Source organism: Rana temporaria, chromosome 13 (genome assembly GCF_905171775.1).
Source record: "Rana temporaria chromosome 13, aRanTem1.1, whole genome shotgun sequence".
NCBI classification, from domain to species: domain Eukaryota; kingdom Metazoa; phylum Chordata; class Amphibia; order Anura; family Ranidae; genus Rana; species Rana temporaria.
Window position 1 is genome coordinate 18,686,358 of NC_053501.1, and position 22,812 is coordinate 18,709,169.

The 22,812-nt window shown below is 42.2% G+C and overlaps 1 protein-coding gene across 3 annotated transcripts in view; it reads right to left on the bottom strand.

Moving 5' to 3' along the window:
- Positions 1-22,812, bottom strand: part of MDGA2 (MAM domain containing glycosylphosphatidylinositol anchor 2) — a 768,978-nt gene that overhangs the window by 144,002 nt on the left and 602,164 nt on the right. For all 3 annotated transcript variants that reach the window (XM_040332615.1, XM_040332614.1, XM_040332616.1), the window contains exon 8: positions 655-948. In XM_040332615.1, coding sequence (XP_040188549.1) covers positions 655-948 — 294 coding nt within the window. The remainder of the gene's footprint in view (positions 1-654; positions 949-22,812) is intronic.

Consider the following 22,812-nt stretch of genomic DNA (forward strand, 5'->3'; position numbering starts at 1 on the left):
TTTTCTTATTTTTTTTACTTGATTTTTACTTTTTTTTTTTTTTTTTTAAATGGGTCACTTTTATTCCTATTACAAGGAATGTAAACATTCCTTGTAATAGAAAAAAGCATGACAGGTCCTCTTAAATATGATATCTGGGGTCAAAAAGGCCTCAGATCTCATATTTAGACTAAAATGCAATAAAAAAAAATTGTAATAAAAAAAAAAAAAAGTGCCTTTAAGACGTATGGGCGGAAGTGACGTTTTGACGCCGCTTCCGCCCTGCTATGGTATGGAGACGGATGGGGGCCATCTTCCCCTCACTCGTCTCCATACCTAGCCACAGACAGCACCCGTTCGCCTCTGACGGCTCCGGTAAGCGGCGGAGGGTGTGGGAGAGTGGCGGAAGGGGGCCCCCTCTCCCGCCGCCGATAAACTATGTTGCACGGAGGACTCAGAAGAACAAAAACTGCCGTTATGATGCTGTTGACAGACGGTCGTCAATATGCATTTTTTTTATATGTTGCCAATACTTCTAGTTCAGATAGGCTTGCTCTGCAGTTTCTACAATTTCTGTCAATAGCATCAAATTCTTAAAAATAAAATTAGCTTAACGACCACAAGACAATGTAAACGCTATAGAAAATCATAATGGCCATGACCCTCTGTACTCACATTGCACGATCAGCTGAACCAGGGCTTCTCTTGGCTTGACATTAAATCCATTGTATTGACTGGTTTGACACCTGTATGTTCCCGTCATTTCCCTGGACACATTTACAATCCTTAATATTCCATCATAACTCTCCATCTGCATTGATCCATCAGGCATCGGAACCTCTTTGTCAGCTCTAGACCACATGATAATTGGCTTTGGCTTTCCAGAGACTTGACACTGCAGTTCTATTGTATCTCCTTCCCTGGCGACCATCGGAGATTTGCCTTTGGGAACGGTGAGGTTTGGTGGGACTGAAAAAAAACAAAAAAGGAAATGTTTGCATGATGTAAATAAACGTAAGGTTCTTAATACAGGATAACGGACAGAAAACAAAGAGGATCCAAATATTTTCAGCTGGTTTCACTCTATGTAATAAATATCTAAACCACTGCCATAAAGCTATATACTTTTGTAATCTCTACAAACCCAATTATAAAAGTCACCAGTCTGCACCACCTGGAGAATATGTAATAACGTACCGTATTTATCGGCGTATACCGCACACTTTTTTCCCCTTAAAATAGGGGGAAAATCATGGGTGCGCGATATACGCCGCTTCCCGCGCTGAGTTTGAACTGCGCCACCGACATATACCGAGCGCAGTACACTCGGGTACATTCGGCCAGGCTCGGCTTCGCTCGCGGTCACGCTCGGTGACGCCTCCTAGCCTTTATGCGTAATTAGCCGAGCGTGGCCGAGCGTGCCCGAGTGTACTGCGCTCGGTATATGTCGGCGGCGGCGTTCAAACACAGCGCGGGAAGCAGGGATTCGACTCAGAGACAGCGCGGGAGGACACCACCGAGGCCGCAGATGGACGCCGGACCGGACAAGGCCGCCGATGGACGCCGGGCAAGACACCGACGAGGGGCATTCAAGCTAAGTATTTATTTTTCTGAAATTTCCTTTCCAAGTTGGGGGTGCGTGCTATACGCGGGTGTGCGCAATATCCCGATAAATACGGTAATAATTATTTTGGTCACATTATCTCCCATCACATGACACCTAGGATTCTATTTAATGTGAAGTTGCATATGATAAATATCAGGAGATCAGTGACACAATAAGAATCTATGTATAAGACCGCTATCAACAAAGGCTCAAAGTGGACCTGACATTCAAGAGTGTGAAGGTTCTCATTTATCCAGGTCATGGTATAGATCAGTGGTCTCCAAACTGTGGCCCAAGGGCCCTTTGCTTTCTTTTTTTCGGCCATTGGGGCATTATTCCCCCCAACTGTAAGCAACAGTGAGGCATAGTTCCTGCCACTGACATATACAATTGGGCACTATTGGTTCCACTGACACCAATGATGAAGCACTATTCCTCCCACTGTCACCAACAATGGGGCACTATTCAGCCCACTAATACCAATGATGGGGCCTTATCCCTACTACTGATACCAATGATAGGGCACTATTTTTCCCACTGAAACCAATGATGAGGTACTATTCCTCCTACTGATACCAATGATAAGGCACTATTCCTACCACTTACACCAATTATGAGGCAATATTCCTCCCACTGACTTCAACAATGGGGCACTATTCTGCCCACTGATACCAATGATCAGGGATTATTCCCACCACTAACACCAATGATGAAGCACTATTCCCACCACTGACTCCAATGACGAGGCACTATTCCTCCCACTGATACCAATGATGAACCACTATTCCTCCCACTGACACCAACAATGGGGCACTATTCTGCCCACTGATACCAATGATCAGGGATTATTCCTACCACTAACACCAATAATAAAGCACTATTCCTCCTACTGATACCAATGATGAGGCACTATTCCTCCTACTGATAACAATGATGAACCACTATTCCTCCCACTGACTCCAACAATGGGGCACTATTCTGCACACTGATACCAATGATCAGGGATTATTCCTACCACTAACACCAATGATAAAGCACCATTTCTCCTACCAATGATCGGGCACTATTTTTCCCACTGGCACCAATGATGAGGCACTATTCCTCTTCTACCAATGATGAAGCACTATTCCTCCTACTGATGCCAATGACGAGGCACTATTCCTACCACTTACACCAATGATGAGGCAATATTCCTACCACTGATATTAAAGATGAGGCACTATTCCTTCCACTGGCACAACAATGAGGCACTATTCCTCCCACTGACACCAATGATGAGCCACTATTCCTCCTACCGATAACCATGATGAGGCACTATTCCTCCCACTAACACCAATTATAAGACACTATTCCTCCCACTGATACCAATGATGGGCACCATTCCGCCCAATGACATCAATGGGGCTTTATTCCTCCCCCTAATACCAAAGACGGGGCATTGTGTACTCTCACTGACACCAGAACATTTTCTACTCCCACTCCGGCCCCCATAGTTTGAAGGACAGTAAACCGGGCCTTTGTATAGAAAAGTTTGGAGACCCCTGGTATAGATAGCAGTAGTCGCATTGAACTAGACTTGCTTTGCAATGCTGAAGTTGTTTGTAGCTCATCCAAGATCCCCCAGTTTAATAAGTGTCAGGAAAATACCCCAGCATTTATCGCCACACAGTTAACAGAAACACCTTACTTCAATCCCCAAGGAAGGCGGATGTTGACTGCTCAAGAACAGGATGGGAGGAGTGAAATTTGTTGAACCACCCTGTTCTAATTACATACTCCCGTCCTTGGTGTCAGGACAGATGGTGTTAAAGAGGTTGGTCCACTTTGACATAGATGGCCTTTTTTAAGCCTTGCAGGCCAGTTGTCCTCGTTTGTCCAAAATGTGCCGTTACTCAGATTTGCCATTAATAAAATCAGAGGAGGGACAACCACACATTTTTAACCACACATTGATGCTGACAATGATTGATGGAATTATGAATTGTACTGTAATCCCTGTGATTATCTCAGTCACGGGGAACCCACAAGCAGGAAATATGTGTTGTTGATAGTGTTGTTTTTTTCCTCTGAAGTTGCAGTTGAAGATTTTCTCACAGTGGTGGATAGTTGAGACATAAACATTGCTTTATACCGCCAAGTTAACAATTTTGGCATGATAGATAAATAAAGAGGAATTACTTATCGTTTCTGTAGTCAATACTAGTGTTGCTCACGAATATTCGCATTGCGAATATTCGTTACGAATATGGCATATTCGAATATTCGCGAATAACTCGAATTTCGCGGCCAAAATTCGCTATTCCGAATATTCGTATTTTTTCAAATTTATTTTTAAAACAGATCACATCCTATCAACGTCTAAAAGCATTGCTGGTATGATTAGAGACCCTGGGCCGAGTAGCTAAGCTGAGGCGATCCTTTTATGTTGCCGAATATTCGCAATCGCGAATATTCGATTTCCGAATATTCGCGAATACTTTCTCCGCCTTCTTTTGCATCAGAGCCAATCAGAGTTTTCCTACCACAGTTGTCAAAATTTCGCAATCAATTTCGCATTCGCAAAAAAATTTTTTTGATAAAGTATCACGAATATTCGATTTTAGCGAATATTTCACGAATATTCGTCTATATATTCGTGATATATCGCAAAATCGAATATGGCGTATTCCGCTCAACACTAGTCAATACTGCTCCACACACAGACATAATATTTGGTCCTGTGTATTTTGGCATGTGGTCTCTGAAGGGTCATAGTTCAGACTGGTGATCTCCAATAACGGAGGATCCATCAATCACCTAATATTTTGTACATGCTGAATGCACCCTAATGCCTCATACCCACGACTGGTTTTCCTGGCAGGAAACCTGCCACGAGAGCTTTTGACCGGGAATCCCGGCCGTGTGTATGCTTCATCGCAGTTTCCCCAGAGGTTTTTAAGCCGGCAGTTTACCTATGGGGAAAACCTGCGGTGGAGCATAAACACGGCCGGGATTCCCGACCAAAGCTCTCATGGCTGTGTGTAGGGGGAAAAAGCGACCGAGCAGGTTCTCGGTTTTCCCGGCGGACATTTTTACCGATGGGAAAACCGATCGTGTGTACAAGGCATGAAGGATGGTTATTTTAGCTCTTTATTACCGTTGTTTAAATAACTTTATTTTAGTATTTGTGTACAGGTTCACTTTACCCTACAAAGTGGATGACTTTACGTCATTTAAATCCATGAAGGACTTAAAGGGTTGTTCCATCTAAAACCAATATTCATTTATATATGAATTCCGCTGAATTGTCCACAATTTTCTATCTATTAAAGACTCCATCTAATTATATGAATGGATGTCCTTTTTTCTGGACTCTAGCTATTTCATTTCCCCCCCCCCCCCCCCAGTATTTATAACATATAGGTACACACTGGGAGTGCGCTCAATTATTTTGTACCTTTTGAAAAAAGACCTGGCATAATACAGGACAATTCATATCAAGTATATTGTAGGTAGGCAACCCATCAACAGGTAGATCACAACCGACCCTGAGCACCGCCTCTCTCAATCCTCTACAGGAGAGCCTCTGGCCTGTTGTGATGCACTGAGTGAGGACAGTGCCAGAACCTTTTAGTGATCTGTACTGCAGAAACGCAGATTATGGTAGGAAAATAGTGGGCAGTATGGAGAGTGGAACCACAGGACAGGCATGTGAGCCCTAAGCATAGACACTACATACAACACCAAAGACAGTTCTGGTCACACATGTCTTGTTTGTATATATGGGGTGTAAGTGTGTGTACAAGGCACCCTACTGTACACTGCACTTTACTGCACTGCAAATACAGTGTATAGGATCATGCTACATCCATAGGAGATCATTATATAGGGAAGGGGTAGATGTTTGAACTGGAATCTGGGTATTTTTGCATGTAATGGGGAGATGTGTGTTCATTATTCCTGACCTCGGCACTGTGTGTTACTTATGAGTGACCATGCACTTTGCATTGTGTACTACTGACATGGTCGCCGCCGGTGTCCCGCAATCGGGTCACAGGAGCTGAAGAACGGGGAGAGGTGAGTGTAAACAAACCTTTCCCGTTCTTCTCTGTGGCAGTGTCAGTGATTGTCTGTTCCCTGATATAGGGAACGACGATCAGTGACATCACACGTCCAGCCCCGCCCCTACAGTAAGAAACACACATCAGGTCACACTTAACCCCTACAGCGGCCCCTAGTGGTTAACCCCTTTACTGCCATTGTCATTTTCACAGTAATAGTGCATTTTTATAGCACTTTTCGCTGTGAAAATGACAATGGTCCCAAACATGTGTCAAAAGTGTCCGATGTGTCCGCCATAATGTTGCAGTCACGGAAAAAAAAAATTGCTGATCGCCGCCATTAGTAGTAAAAAAGAAAATATTAATAAAAATGCCATAAAACTATCCCTTATTTTGTAAACGCTATAAATTTTGCGCAAACCAATCGATAAGCGCTTATTGGGAGTTTTATTTTACCAAAAATAGGTAGAAGAATACATATCGGCCTAAACTGAGGGAAAAAAAAAAATATTTTATATCCTTTTTGGGAAATATTTATTATAGCAAAAAGTTAAAATTATTAGATTTTTTTTTCAAAATTGTTGCTCTATAATTTGTTTATAGCACAAAAAATAAAATCCACAGAGGTGATCAAATACCACCAAAATAAAGCTCTATTTGTGGGAAAAAAGGACGCAAATTTTTTTTGGGAGCCACGTCGCACGACTGTGCAATTGTCAGTTAAAGCGACGCAGTACCGAATCGCAAAAAGGGGCCTGGTCCTTAACTTGCATAATGGTCCGGGTCTTAACCGGTTAACAAACTTAAAAAAAAAAAGTTATAGGGCTAGATTCAGATAGCCCGGCGTAATTTTCTGCGGGCGTAACGTATCTCAGATACATTACCCGCCGTAACTTGGGTCGCAAGTTCCGTATTCATAAAGAACTTGCGCCCTAAGTTACGGCGGCGTAGCGTATGTGGTCTGGCGTAAGCCCGCCTAATTCAAATGTGGATGATGTGGGCGTGTTTTATATAAATTTAGTGTGACCCCACATATTTGAAGTTTTTTACGAACGGCGCATGTGACGTCCGTGAAAGAATCCCAGTGCGCATGCTCGAAATTACGCCGCAAATCGGCAATGCTTTAGACGTGAACAGAACTTACGTACAGCCCTATTCGCAAACGACTTACGCAAACGATGTAATCGACGGAAAATTCGACGCTGGCCCGACGTCCATACCTAACATAGGATACGCCTCATATAGCAGGGGTAACTTCACGCCGGAAAAAGCCTAACGTAAACGACGTAAAAAAAATGCGCCGGGCGGACGTACGTTTCTGAATCGGCGTATCTACCTAATTAGCATATTCCTCGCGCAAATCGACGGAAGCGTCACCTATCGGTCAGCGTAAATATGCAACTAAGATACGACGGCGTAAGAGACTTACGCCAGTCGGATCTTAGCCTAATTTCGGCGTATCTTGCTTTCTGAATACAGAAAAAAGATACGCCGGCGCAGCTTTAAATTTACACGGCGTATCAATAGATACACCGACGTAATTTCTTTCTGAATCCGGCCCATAGATTATTGTGATTGCATATTTTGTGTTCTTTATAAATCAGAATTTCCTAGCAGTTATTTATAGAGGATGGTTATTTTGCCTTCATCAAACCTTTAAATTTATACATCCAAGTTTAAATTTGTTTGAAATTAATTTTATTAATGCGAGGCGCCTCAAAGCATTGGACGTCAGTCAGATTTAAAATAAAAAAAATAAAAGAAAACACTTTGGGTTATTTAAAAGGAGCTGCTAAGCTATTATTAGACGCTTGCCTTCAGCCATTTCTCATGTAGAAAGTGCATGGGTCAGTGACTGGGGAATCAGCGGGTGCATGAAGGAAGGAAGGAGACTTCAGGGATATAATCGGCCTCAGTGCAGTGTATACTTGAAGTGTGAGTCGCATGTCTTGCAGCTGCTCCATCCCGGCTCTCCCAGCAGGTGATGCTGCTGTATTACTGATTCCTAGACCCAAGCTGCAGAGAAGCTGAGTGATCATTAAACCGCAGAAAATGTACACGGAAAAGCTCTCAGTTCTGAGGAAATATATTACGGTCAATGCTCAGACACGAAAAGATTGCTTGCTATTTGGACTCGGAGCAATGGTGGGCAGTAACCCATGGCAACTATCCAAAATCAAGTTATAAAAAGGTTTTGATTGGTTGCCATCATCTTCTTAAAACCACTAATCTTGTCACAGTTTTTAATTAAGGTCAATGATCTTTAATAGGCAATTACATGGTAAGCTGCGTATTTTTTCTTTTTTTTTTTCTTTAATTAGACTGTGTGTGTTCATCATGAGTATTGTCGTGCTCAGCTGTTTTCATTCATTTAACCTGGTTCTATAGTATACATTTTTGCTTGCCAGGACACATTGTATATATATATATATATATATATATATATATATATATATATATACACACACACAGTATGGGATAATAGGGTCATTAGGTTATAAAGTATAGTGTAATATAATATATATATATACACACAGTATTATATATACACACACTGGGCCGGATTCAGATAGCCTTTACGCCGGCGTATCTATCTAGTGCTACGAAGCGCTGGCGTATCTTCTTTCTGTATTCAGAAAGCTAGATACGCCAGAATTTCCCTAAGATCCCACCGGCGTAAGTGTCTTACATCGTCGTATCTTAGGCTGCTAATTAGGTAGATACGCCGATTCAGAAACGTACGTCCGCCCGGCGCATTTTTTTTTTACGTTGTTTACGTTAGGCTTTTTTCGGCGTAAAGTTACCCCTGCTATATGAGGGGTATCCTATGTTAAAGTGGAGGTTCACCCGGAAATAACATTTTTTACCCTTAGATTGATGCTCATTTTGTCTAGGGGAATCGGCTAGTTGTACTTACCATTGTAGAGAGCGATCTTCTCCGCCGCTTCCGGGTATGGGCTGCGGGACTGGGCGTTCCTATTTTGATTGACAGTCTTCCGACAGGCTTCCGACGGTCGCATCCATCGCGTCACGATTTTCCGAAAGTAGCCGAACTTCGGTGCGCAGGCGCAGTATAGAGCCACACCGACGTTCGGCTTCTTTCGGCTACTCGTGACGCGATGGATGCGACCGTCGGAAGCCTGTCAATCAAAATAGGAACGCCCATTCCCGAAGACCATACCCGGAAGCGGCGGAGAAGATCGCTCTCTACAACGGTAAGTACAGCTTCGATTTTAAAACAACTAGCCGATTCCCCTAGACAAAATGAGCCTCAATCTAAGGGTAAAAAATGTTTTATGGGTGAACTTCCGCTTTAAGTATGGACGTCGTTCCCGCGTCGAGTTTTGAAAATTTTACGTCGTTTGCGTAAATCGTTCGCGAATAGGGCTGTGCGTAAGTTACGTTCACGTCTAAAGCAATGACGATTTGCGGCGTAATTTCGAACATGCGCACTGGGATTCTTTTTACGAACGGCGCATGATACGTCAAATACGTCGGGTCACAGTGAATTTAAATAAAACACGCCCACATCATCCACATTTGAATTAGGCGGGCTTACGCCAGACCACAGACGTTACGCCGCCGTAACTAAGGGCGCAAATTCTTTCTGAATACGGAACTTGCGCCTTAATTTACGGCGGCGTAACGTATCTGAGAGAGATACTCCAAGGTTTCTGAATCCGGCCCCCAGTATATAAGACTGGGATACCATTAAAGTTCACGTGCGTGTTAAGGCAGGTGTCCCAATACTTTTAACAATATAGTGTGTTATATATATATATATATATATATATATATATATATAAAGAAAGTTCAAGAGTTGCTGCACTTAAAATAGTTTCTTTATTTTTCAAATATCTTTATAAAGGTTACATACCAAATAAGATATTCATCCATGTCTGAATATCTTGAATACTTTTTTGGTATGTAACCTTTATGAAGATATTTGAAAAATAAAGAAACTATTTTAAGTGCAGCAACTCTTGAACTTTCTTTATATATATATATTAAGCCCCGTACACACGGTTGGACTTTTTGCCAACAAACTTCAAAATGAGCAAGTTTTCCAAAAAATCCGGCCGTGTGTACGCTCCATCGAACAGACTTTTTCGGTTTTCATCGGACAATAGTTCGCTCTGCAAACGGACAAACTTTTCGGTAACAAAAGTCCGATGGTGCAAAGTCCGACCGTGTGTATGCTCCAACTCCCTTTGGACAAAAATCCACGATAAAGTTTGTTTGAAGTCGGATCGTGTGTACGAGGCTTTACACTGTCCAATGTAACTCAGCACAAAAGAAATAAGCTGATTGGCTAAGATATTAAGTAAGATACATCACTCACTAACTACACTGCCCAGTGCCCGTTCGAAAGAACGATTTGAGTACACAAATTTACAAACAGACAAAGAAACGGATTTACAAAACACACAAATGAAAATACGAATATATGAAATTACGAACAGACGGATTTAAAATCCGGAATGCAAATCGCTTGTTATAGATGTAATTTTCGTTCTTTTGCTGTTTCAGTGTCTTGTATTCTAGTACGTGTGTCCAATCGTAAGTTCGTATTTTCACTTGTTCGTTATTTTGCTTATTCATAATTCCGTAATTTTCGTATTTTAGTACGGTCAGCTATTCGGATGTTCAAATTGATCCGAATGTACGAATACTAACAAATTTGTACGAAAATCCATTTGTTACGAACGGAATCGCACGTCTCTGCTAAATTGTCATTTTGTCCTAACCATGTGTACTGAAATATCCACTCAACATTGATAAATCCTATTCTTTTGAGGTCCAAAAAAATATCTCACTGTCACACAACCCTTATACTTTGCTGTTCCTAAGGAATACAAACGTTCCCGAGTTTCTATAATGTAATTTGTATGTTTGCTAAATTAAACTGTAACACGATCCAATATTAGTTTCATGCTAGGTATCAATTTTTTTTTTATCAGCAGCGCTGACACTGATCTCTACTGATCTGCTGGGAATGGTAATTGATAATGAACAATCCAGACCTGTAGATACCGACTGTCATGCAATCATTTTTATTTTAGTAATACAAGATTAGGTTGGCTATGAAATTAAATAATGTTTTGCGCTTATTTAAAAGTAACGATAAGAAGTTAAATTAAATCAAAGGGAAATTCAACAATATTTAACTAATAAAAATTTGTAAGCGGTGAAAAGAAATAATGGAATTCCGAGGTTTACAAACAGTGAACTAGAAGAAGATAATTAAGAAGAGAAAAAAAACACAAGAAAAATGAAAGCCTGGGGACTGAGAAGACATGATTAGATTTAGGTGAAAAGCAATGCTAAAGCTGGTCATAGATGAACAAAAATTCTTAGGAAAGGTCTTAGGAAAATTTGTACAAATAATTATAGAACAATGAATGATCGTGTTTGCTTTTAACATTTATTTTGAAAGAAATAGATTTTTCTGTTAAGCCAAGATCTGTTCTGGTGGATGGGATTGCACAGTCATGAAGATCAACTATATAGGATTTTTATGCACTATTTTTCATGGACTGATGTTTTTTTATACATTTTTTCACATAATATGCTATGTGTTATTTGATGCATCTTGGATTTACTCTGGTTATCTTAGTGTAATATTAAAATTTGTTTTAAACCCTTCCCGGCCACACAGTCTCGGGTAAACTGCGGGCATGGCGTCACCTCCCGTCCTCCCCCCGTTGTGTTCTGGGAACACTCGGCTCCCAGTAAACAGTGGGAGCCAATCGGCAGGCGTAACGCGACTCGCGCATGCGCCGTAGGGAACCAGGCAGTGAAGACGGAGCGCTTCACTTCCTGGTTCCCTCACCGAGGATGGCGGGGGGCAGCAGAGTGACGAGCGATCGATTATCCTCTGTTCCGGACAACGCTGGACTCCAGGACAGGTAAGTGTCTTAATACTAAAAGTCAGAAGCTGCAGTATTTGTAGCTGCTGGCTTTTAATATTTTTTTTTTTTAGCGGACATCCGCTTTAAGTTTTGCTGTATGTGTACAGCTGTGAGTGAACCAACTGTAAACCATAAGGCCGTGTGTCTAGATATGATCATCTGACCATGTTGCAGGAAGATATTGTAAAACATGTCATAATCGTTGTCTAGACTTGACTATAGCCTACTTGGCTACTATAAAAATGTATATATTTTTTGGGTGTTTTGGGAATAACGGAAATAGGTTTGCTGAGAAGGGCTTCTATGTTGGATACAGATATATTATAACTGGTAGAAAAATATAAGATTGAAAATACCTGATCCATAACCTCTAAAAGCCCAACTCCAGCCAAAAACGTTTTTGGGTTTTGAACAGAATATACGGGATAACGCCACTGCCTGTTTTTTTTTTTTATTGACATCTGTGTTCTTATTGGTGAGATTTTCCTTGACTTCCTGTCAAGGAAAATCTGTGTTCTTATTGGTGAGATTTTCCTTGACTTCCTGTCTGGACAGGAAGTATTCAGAAATCTAAGGGGATTAAAGAAAAAACAAAAACACATTTTTAGTAGCGTGAGGAAGAATTGGAACTTCTCACAATGTTTCTATTGTTGTCTATGGCTTCTTGTGCCATTACAAAAAGGTTAAAACCAGGGACTTTGTAGAACAGCAGGCAGGAGTCCACACATACACTATATTGTCAAAAGTATTGGGTCACCTGCCTTTACACGCACATGAACTTTAATGACATAACAGTCTTATAGGTAGATTCAGTAAGAGTTAGGCCGACTTATCAGTGGATAAGCCGACCTAACTCAGAATCTACGCCGTCTTATGTTTAAGCGTATGCTCAAACAGAGATACGCTTAAACATATCTAAGATAGGACGGCTTGCGCCATCCTTTCTTAGATTGCAATATTTTGGCCGCTAGGTGGCGCTTCCATTGCGGTCGGCGTAGAATATGTAAATGAGGAGATACGCCGATTCACGAACGTATTCCCGGCCGACGCAGTACTTTTACGCCGTTTACGTAAGAGATAGGCCGCGTAAAGTTAGAGCTAGGCCCTATTGGAATAGTAATGTCAAGTATGGCCGCCGTTCCCGCGTCGAAATTCAAATTTTTTACGTCGTTTGCGTAAGTCGTCCGTGAATCGGGATTTACGTCGTTTACGTCCACGTCAAAATCAATAGGCCCGTGCGGCGTACTTAGCCGCAATGCACACTGGAAAATATAGGCGCCCGGCGCATGCGCAGTAAAAAAAACGTAAAAAAACGTGAGGTCAAGCGCCATTAACATAAAACACGCCCCCCTCAAACACATTTGAATTAGGCGCCCTTACGCCTGCCGATTCAGGCTACGCCGACGTAACTTAGCAGGCAAGTACATTGTGAATCATGTACTTGCCTCGCTAACTTACGGCGGCGTAGCTTAAATTCCTTAAGCTACGCCGCCGAAAAGTTACGCGAACGTACCTGAATCTACCTATTAGTCTGTAGGGTTCAATATTGAGTTGGCCCACCCTTTGCAGCTATAACAGCTTCAACTCTTCTGGGCAGGCTGTCCACAAGGTTTAGGAGTGTGTCTATGGAGATCACAATGAATGGTAAAACCAGCGCAAATACATAAATAATGCTAATGGTAAAGCAATAGCAGCTGAACACTAAAGGTAACATTTATAACATCCCAGATCAATAAAGTACAAACAGCACAATGCTAAAAATAAGAAACAAGAGTTCATGAATGAAGGACACACAGGTTCCAGAAATTGTGAAGATGTGACTCGAAAATCACTACCGTATGTCGACCACACAGTGCACAACCTCCACCACAGACACACCCATCCGCTCACCTCAAAAATGGGACACCTGAATTAACAAATGACTCAGATAAGCTTGCCCATATAGGGTATGAATCCTAAAGGTGTTATCAGGTATAACCTCCTGGTGTCAGCACACAATCCAAATAGGTATAGCCATGCTTGGGTGTCACATCAAATAAACAGACTTTCCTTGAAAACAGCATGAAGCTGGTCACCCATGTTCAGTGTTCCGAAGTTTTGAAATACATGAGAAAAACATAGTGATCTCTGCTAAAACTATGTTTAATATGATAAAAGAAAATAACTAACAATGGTGACACTTCCATTAAGTGCAAGCAAACTAGCGCTCATTACAAAGAATCACAAAGAGATGGCAGTGGGTGACATCACGTGACTCCTTCCCATACGCGTTACGTCCCGGGGCGGGACTTCTTTAGCGGGTACCTCCTTTGTAAGTGCCAGAAATTTTGTAGATCATTGCATCGCGATCTTATCTGGAAGTGGGAGCAGGTTCCTGGTTTTGACAGGTATCCGCTCCCCTCCTCAAAAAGTGCAAAATGTGGCAGTGGAGGGGGGAGGAGGGTGCGTACAAGCAGAGCTTCCCTTTTCGGGCTAGAGCTCCACTTTAAAAGTGGTTGTAAAGGGACAAGGTTTTTTACCTTCATGCATTTTATTTATGAAGGTAACAAACCTGTGTGCAGCAGCCCCCAACCCCCTATAATACTTACCTGAGCCCCCTCTCCATCCAGCGATGTCCACAAGAACCTTGCCTCTTCAGGGACATGCACACCTGATTGGCTATTGGCAGCAGCCATTAGCTCTCACTGCTGTCAATCACAGCTAGTGAGCCAATCAGGAGATGGGGGCGGGCCGAACCTGCTTGTTGTGGGGGAACCCAACAGGAAAGAGGAGCCTGGAGCACTGTCATGGGACCTGAGAAGAAGAGGATCCAAGCCACTCTGTGCAAAACCACTGCACAGAACAGGTAAGTATAACATTTTTATTATTTTAATGAAAAAAAATAATAAAGCTTTACAATCACTTTAAGACTGGACAGTAAAGGGAGAAATAGCACAGTAATTAGCGCATCTCTGTCACTCTGCAAAAGATGATTAGCTTCTTGTTCTCCTTCTTCATCTCCAATCCTACTATATAGGCACTTACTCTGCTTGATTAAAAAAATAAATGTAATGATGTATTAATGATTACATTGGTATATACCTTCAGCTTTGCCTCCAAAAACAAAGTATGCATTTGTAGTGGCTACCCAAATCTTAGATATTTTTTGGGGGGAATATCAATCAAATATCGAATATCAATGCAGGATTTAAACCTGAAAAGGAATAAAAGAAAGTAACTAAATGGAAAAAAATTTTTTCCCCAGTAGGTTTTCCAGAGCAGAAGTTCTCCGTATTCATAAGAGTGTTTGATTTTATTTTTGTAAGCGATAGCAAGTAGTAAAACATTTGTTTGAAGTAAAGAAAAAAGGCCTTGAGGTGGGCAACTGATGTTTACCTTGAAGGTATTGTAAAAAGTGAATTCCTTTAGGAGAAATAAAAAAGCCTACTATGTAGAGGCCTTTCTTGAGTCACCATCTAAAGTTATCTAAAGTACATACCTGCAGGGAACTCAGGATTAGTAAACAAAAAAATGCGGGGGGGGGGGGGGTTGGATAGAGAATTAAAATAAAACTCCAGTTTCTTTTTAAAATAATAAAAAATACATATCCCAGGAAAAAAAAAAAAAATACCTTTGCCTTCAATCTGTAGTGGTCACCTACAGTATATCCCACCACCAGATGTCCCCAGTCTATTGGTGTAAAGGAGAAGTACAGCCAAAGCTTGTTTGGCTGTACTTCTCCTGTGGTTCACAGGAGTGCAGATCACAGACCCATTGTCAGCAGACAGCGGGCTCGAGCCTGCTGTTAGCTGGCATCACAGAGCTGGTTCAGGCTTGGGAAAGATCGCGACCATATGGTCGGGATCTGTCCACATGTCTGGGCCGGCACCCAGCTCACGATTTCAGCGAGCCATTGAGAGCATTAGTTGGCCACTCCTGCCTCCTCCATGCAGCATCGTCCCAACCTAGGCAAGTATGATTAAAAAATAAATATATATATACATATATACATACATATATACATACACCGGTACATACATACATACATACATACATACACACTTTACTTTTAAGTGATGGCCCTTCTTTTTCAAAGCACTTAATCTGCGCCCAGGACAGGGGCAAACTGGCAACTTTTGGCCCAGGGGGCAAGTACAAACCCACAGGCCCAGGATGCAGCCCCCTTCCTGCTCTCCCTGTTCCCTGCCTCCTCCTGACCCCCATCCCAGGCTGAAGCTCCACTCCAGGTACTCGCTACTCACTGGCTGACTTGGGGTTCAGAGGAGAGTCTCCAGTGGGACATGGAACCAGCCTCTGCTCAAACACAGTTTATACCATCCATGCTGCACTCTGTCCTTGTCCTCATCCAGCACTCAGTAGTTCATCGGCTGGGACTTTTTACTTCTCTTCACCTTTAGACATGTCTGTGGCAAAAGTGCTGCAGCCTTTTTACGATGCATCAGAGTGGCCTGGAGGGCAATGGCCCCTCTGCCCCCTGGCCCAGTCCTTCCCTGGCCCAGGATGATGTGTGTCTGATGGTTCTGGACCAATAGAAGTAAAAAATTCTTTCAGGTTGTGATTTTTTTCTTCAAAGCAGAACTATGAATTAAATATTGTGGTGGGTGGACCCTGTTCTGGTCCCAGGTTGCTACCTCTCTGATAGAGACATAGGGGGACCTCACCAGGCAGTAAATTCTTGCATGTGTACAGAGTAATGCCTGGTACAAAAGTTCACCTAATTTGAAGGACTTCTTGAAACATTTAAAGATGGAGAGCATCAAATACCACCAATACATTTTGGGAGAGAGCGTTCCCCCCTTCTTCAAGGCTTGAGCAGTTAATGTTCATAAAATCACAGGAGAATGCACTGAGGAACCTTTGTTAAAGCTTTCTGAAAAAGACCAGCATCTTCTGATGGCACTAAAGGCATCCGTCTGAACCTAGGCTATAATGGAATTACCCCCTCGGGTGGTGTCACCGGCCATAATATCAGGCAAATAGGAGTTGGTGAAAAAGTGGTGGTGAAAAAGTGATATATATGACTTGTATGTCAAATCAGGTTAGTACTTATCCACTTGAAGACCAAACCTTTTTTAGCACTTTTGGTTTACAAGTTCAAATGAAGATTTGTTTGCTAGAAAATTACTTATAACCCCCAACCATTATAAATAATTTTTAGCAGACATCCTAGGGAACAAAATGTCAATTTTTTTTTGATCGTTTGTTAAAAAAAAAAAAAACACGATACGATGGTGCCAGCCGCACTATTGGATAGTTTCTCAGGCGCACGGTAAAACTGGTAAGCCCAAGAAACACCAGCGAGTGGCGGGAGGGGACATTCCCCCTCCGCTTGCCGGTGTTTCTCGGGCATACCTTCTGAAAGCATTCCAGGGGCTCATGAGCCGCTCACACCGCTCTTATGGGATAGCCAGCTGTAATAAAAAAAAAAAAAACTGGGGTTATGGCTGATGGCTTCAGCCATAACCCCAGTAAACCACTTTCAAACTGCAATGTAGCTATACGTATTGAGGTCGGCAAGTTGTTATTTTTCCATTGAGGAAGATCATGTAAGGCCTGTTTTTTCTTCACAGGCAAGCTTCAGACTGCTTTCTCTAAGTCTTCCAAGCTTGTTAAAAGTGACAATCAGCACTCCCATTAGGATCTATGTGAAAGATTTAAAAACTGAAAGCAGTTGTATACCAGCTGAACTTCTTTATTTTTTTTAAACCCTGTAAAGCAAAAGGCATAATGAGCTAGTATGCACTGCATACCAGCTCATTATGAAATACTTACCTTAGAACGAGGCGTTGGTAACTTACCTGGTCCACGCCGAGGGAGATGACATGTTGCCTCGGCGTGTCTTCCAGGTATCGTGTCTCCAGCGCTGTGAGTGGCTGAAGCCGCAAAGTCGTCACTCCCATGCAGGCACGTGGGAGACTTCTTTCCGGCAAGGTCCGGCGTCTGCCGGGCCTTAAGCCAAAAATCCCCTGTGCGCATGCATCGCTGCATTCAGAGGCGCATTGCAAGGGGAATATCTCCTACACCGTAAAAGTTTAGGGGATGTTTTTTTTTACCTACAGGTAAGCCTTACTATAGGCTTACCTGTAGGTAAAAGTAAAAAAAAAAAAACACTATACAACCACTTGAAGCTGAATGGCACATTAAAAGCTTAAACAAAGGTTACTGAGAGCTTGCTCTTCACTCCTCTTCTACAAGCTGAGAAGAGAAGCTGGAGAAGTGCATCACCATAATCATGTGTGGCATTTAAGACTGTACCCTTGGGGAAATAAATCTACTTGGCCTATATCCAATGATACCGTATGCACTATATTATGTAATATACCAGATGATCTGTATGCAAGGCTATGTACTGTACAATGGTATCATGCAAGATCAGCAAGGTTTCCATAATGCTGACGCAACCTTAGTGCAATCGATTACCATTCCTACAATGGTAAAGTGATAATATGACTCACTCCACTGGTTGGATTGCCTCTTTTAGAAGAATTTCTCATTGCTCATTGCTCTTTAGTTGACCGATCCACAGAAGGCCCGCCTAGGGATAGTAGTTGGCCTCATTAGCTGTGCCGAGTACAATAACTTTGAAGGTAGAATAATTAATAATAATGGACCCATCTATTAATGCATTATGGATAACACATAGATGTAAAAATAGTGCACATGCACGCCATTACAGCTAAGGTCAGCTCGGGCTAATGGATTTTAATATGAACTGTTTGCAGAAGAGGGTGGAGGCGGTTACAAATGACAGAAGCTTCATTTAAATCAAATGATCCATGACCCCATGTGGATGAAAAGAATACTATTTGAAAGCGTTGTCCACAAGGACAACAGGTCAAGCTGTACAGGCCAGGACAGGTGACAGAAGGTAGAGAGCAGATAGCATGCCTTGAGAATAGTAATCAGGACAACCAATTTCTGCAGGAGAATCATATGGATCCCGGCGAAATTATAAATATCTGTTTTATGTACCTCACCGCTAATTACAACTCTCTGTGCTTTTCAACCTCACAAATTAATGGAGCAATGAATGAGGCAGTTAGCATTTTCCTTTCTGCTTAATTCACAAATGAATACTGTAGATCAACCGGAGAATGGCAAAATGGTGACATATAGAATAGGACACATGTTACATATCGCAATGTTTTTCAAAACCATTCGTCTCCAAAATGTGCTCTTCGTGAAATCTAAGCGGATATCAAGCGGCAACACAGAAATCTGCACATTTCCCAAACTACGTTCCCCACATCTACATCCATAGCCGAGTCCAAAAAGGGGAAAAGAATCTGAACACAAACAAAAACTATTACTATTAAAAACGTCTCTTCTCAATCACAAAACATGGTGGCCCAAACCATGTTACGTATAGTAAAAATTAAATATAAAAAAATAATAGAAAGATACTTATGTGTAAGCGTCATAGATTGATATGTAATATGTGCAGGAAAAAAAATGTGCAAATTAACTGCCACACTAATATGGTAAAATTGAATCACTGTAAACAATGGGGCAGATCCACAAAGAAATTACGCCGGCGTATCTACTGGTAATTTCAAAATTCCTGCGTTGTATCTTTGTTTTGAATCCTCAAAACAAGACACGACGGCATCTGGGTTAGATCCGACAGGCGTACGCCCTAGTACGCCGTCGGATCTAAGATGCAATTTTCCGGCGGCCGCTGGGTGGCGTTCACGTCGTAATCCGCGGCGAGTATGCAAATTTTGCTTTTTCCGGGGGGAAGTTAAAGTGGCTATCTGGTGGCGTACTCAATGTTAAGTATGGCCGTCGTTCCCGCGTCTAATTTTGAAATTTTTACGTCGTTTGCGCAAGTCGTCCGTGAATGGGGCTGGACGCCATTTACGTTCACGACGAAAACAGTGACGTCCTTGCGACGTCTTTTGGAGCAATGCACCCTGGGAGTTTTGACGGACGGGGCATGCACAGTTCGTTTGGCGTGGGGACGTGCTTCATTTAAATGAAACACGCCACCTACTCGCCGCATTTGAATTCCGCGCCCTTATGCCGCGAGAAACACACTACGCCGCCGTAACTTACGGCTCAAATTCTTTCTGGATTCAAACCAAAGCCAGGTAAGTTACGGCGGCGTAGCGCATCTCAGATACTCTGCGCCGGAGCAGATCTTTGAGGATCTGCCCCATTATATATAAAATGGAAATGGGGCGCTTTTCAAACCCACAAACACAGGTTTTTGCCCGTCACACAATTAAAGTGTTACTAAACCCCGAAGCCTGTATTTACTATATCTGGTCTCCCACAGTACACAGAACATGGAAATACAATTATTTTAGTAAATATAAACTGCTAACCACCTTTTCTCATCAGCAGTATATAGCAGTCTTATAGTATATAGCAGTCTTGTGACCTCTATCAGTGTCTGGTCAAGCACTGGTTACAGCTTGTAGGAGGAGTTTTCTGACTGTGCCAAGAAACTGCAAGACCCCTGACCCTGTGTCTGGACAGTGCTGATTGGCCCTGTGCTGATCACATGCATCCTCCCCAAAAAAAAAAAAACTCTCCCAGCAAAGCACACCATACTGAGCATGTGACTACATAGACTCTGTGTTATCTGGGTTGTCCTTTTTGGTTTATTTTTTGGTAATTGCGTCCCTGCCCCTCCTGCAGAAAAGAGGAGAGGGCGTGCCACATCATCAGGGGATGCACCGGCTTAACCAGGAAGAACTGGAAGGCGTCATGAGGATGTAATCACTAAAATGGCGGAATGGGAACGAGAAGTGGAGAGCAGGGGGATTACACCGGATCTTCTGGGTGGGTGAGTATTAAAAACCTACACAATGGACCACCCGGTTAAATGGAGAATGGTGGGTTATGAATAGGGGGGTAGTCAGAGATCTGCTTGAATGTCTATGAGGCACTGTTCATGTACTGTAGATTCTCCAAGGAGAGATAACAGGTTGATCAATAGCATCCTGCCAAACCTCCAGTGACACCTTTGCCGCTCTTCTTATTTATTATTTAATCCTTCCAGCAAGATATGCAATAAAAGTCTAGTACAAAAGACGGGGGGGGGGGGGGCTTATCAGAATCTGGAAGCTCACTTTACAAATAAGGGGGCCCCCAGATGCAACCAGGTACCCCTACCTATTCACAAAAAATGTAACCTAGAAATAAAGACAGATAAATATTAGACAAGTTTCTTATTAAACCCCCCCCCCCCCCAAAAAAAAAATAAGCCCATGAGAAATCATAATGCCTGCCACCCACCGACTCTCTCAAAAAAAAAACAGTGACCGATGAGCACACGACCCAACAGTACTACCCCTGAATGACAGCTCCAGGAGTGGTCATCAACTATATAAAAAGGGAAGAGGCAGGGATGGTGGTGACATCATTGTCCAAACATGGCCAGTGGACAAGTTTCGTGAATTTTACAGATTTCCCTGTCTCTCTGCTCAAGTGAGGTCAGTGGGTATAGGGACATGGCAGGTGCATATCTTTGGAACCAGTGACAGCGGTAATCTGTCAAATATATATAAGAGGTAGAAATGCTGTTCATATATGAATTTTAGCCCCCACCGAATGGGCAAAAGGTTTGGGCCAAACAGTTATCTCATTCTTACTCCTCAGCTCCATCTAGGGGCCATAGTGCGGTATTTTCACCATTCACACATTCATAGGTAGATTCACGTAGATTGGCCTAACTTTAGGGCGGCCTAGCCTTTTTAGGCTACACCGCCGTTAATTAGTTAGGCTAGTAGTGATTCACAAACCACTTACCTGCTAATCTACGGCGGTGTAGCCTAAAACGAGCGGGCGTAAGGGCGCCTAATTCAAATGACTTGGAGGGGGGCGTGTTGTATGGAAATGAGGCTTGACCTAACGTTTTTTGACGTTTTTTGACACTGCGCATGCGCCGGGCGACTACATTTCCCAGTGCGCATTGCGGCTAAGTAGGCCGTACGGGCCTATTGATTTCGACGTGTACGTAAACAACGTAAATCCCGATTCGCGGACGACTTGTGCAAACAACGTAAAAAATTCGAACCTCGCGGCGGGAACGGCGGCCATACTTAACATTGTTATTCCACCTCATAGGTGGAAAAACTTTAGGCGGCCTATCCCTTACAGAAACTACGTAATGCGACGGTGTAGGCCTGGCGTACATTCGTGAAACGGCGTATCCCCTCATTTACATAATCTACGCCGGCCGCAATGGAAGCGTCATCTAGCGGACAACAGAAACATTGCAAGCTAAGATTGAACGGCGCAAGCCGGCCTATCTTAGCTTTGTTTAAGTGTATCTCTGTTTGAGAATACACTTAAACAAACGCCGGCGTAGATTCAGAGTTAGGTCGGCTTATCTACTGATAAGCCGGCCTAACTCTTTGTGAATCTACCTATCAGTCTGCAGAGAATATAGGCTGAGGATATTCAATGTTGTCCAATTTGCACAGAACAAATTTATATACAGTTTTGATGAATGAAAAGCTAGTTAATATTCTTTTATTAACATCCTACTATTTCAACACACAGATGTATAATACAACAAGCAGACTTTTTAGATACCCAAAATCAAATGGTATAACAATTATTTTTATTGCTTATTAAAACATACTAAAAATTCATAACACATACTTTGCCTCAACATGTTAATGTGTCTCCATCTGCCACTTGTCATACATAGATCATACATATGTCGCACATACTACCAGCTGTCTCTTCATATATTTATATCAATTTATATCAACAACATCCTATTTACTGAAGCAGATATTTCTGTAATCATTTACACCAACGATTAATGAACTTCCCACTCCTTGACTGAGTCTTCACACACATATAATCAAAATTCTCCAATATAAAATAACAGGACAAATGCTTCTGTATATCCACGACCCAGCCACCTGTTCAATATCTTTTTCAAGGCTACTAGCATTGCAATTATTATTAAAATCTTATCAAGACCTTGAATAAGATCCAAAACACTATATTAGTTTCCCAAGACTCCACGTTATTTTATTCCAAAATATTCTAATCTTACAGCATTCATTTATCATACGATTTAAATCAGGAGATGACAAACCACATTTCAAAGGTCTAACCTCTCACTTATTATGCATCAAGTTATATATTTTAATAGAGATGTATACCCTGTTCATGATTTTTAAATATCTCGGCCCGGATTCAGAAAGAAGTTACGCTGGCGTATCTATTGATATGCCGCGTAACTTCTAGGATGCGCCGGCGTATCTTTTTTTCTGTATTCAGAAAACAAGATACGCCGGAATTTTGCTAA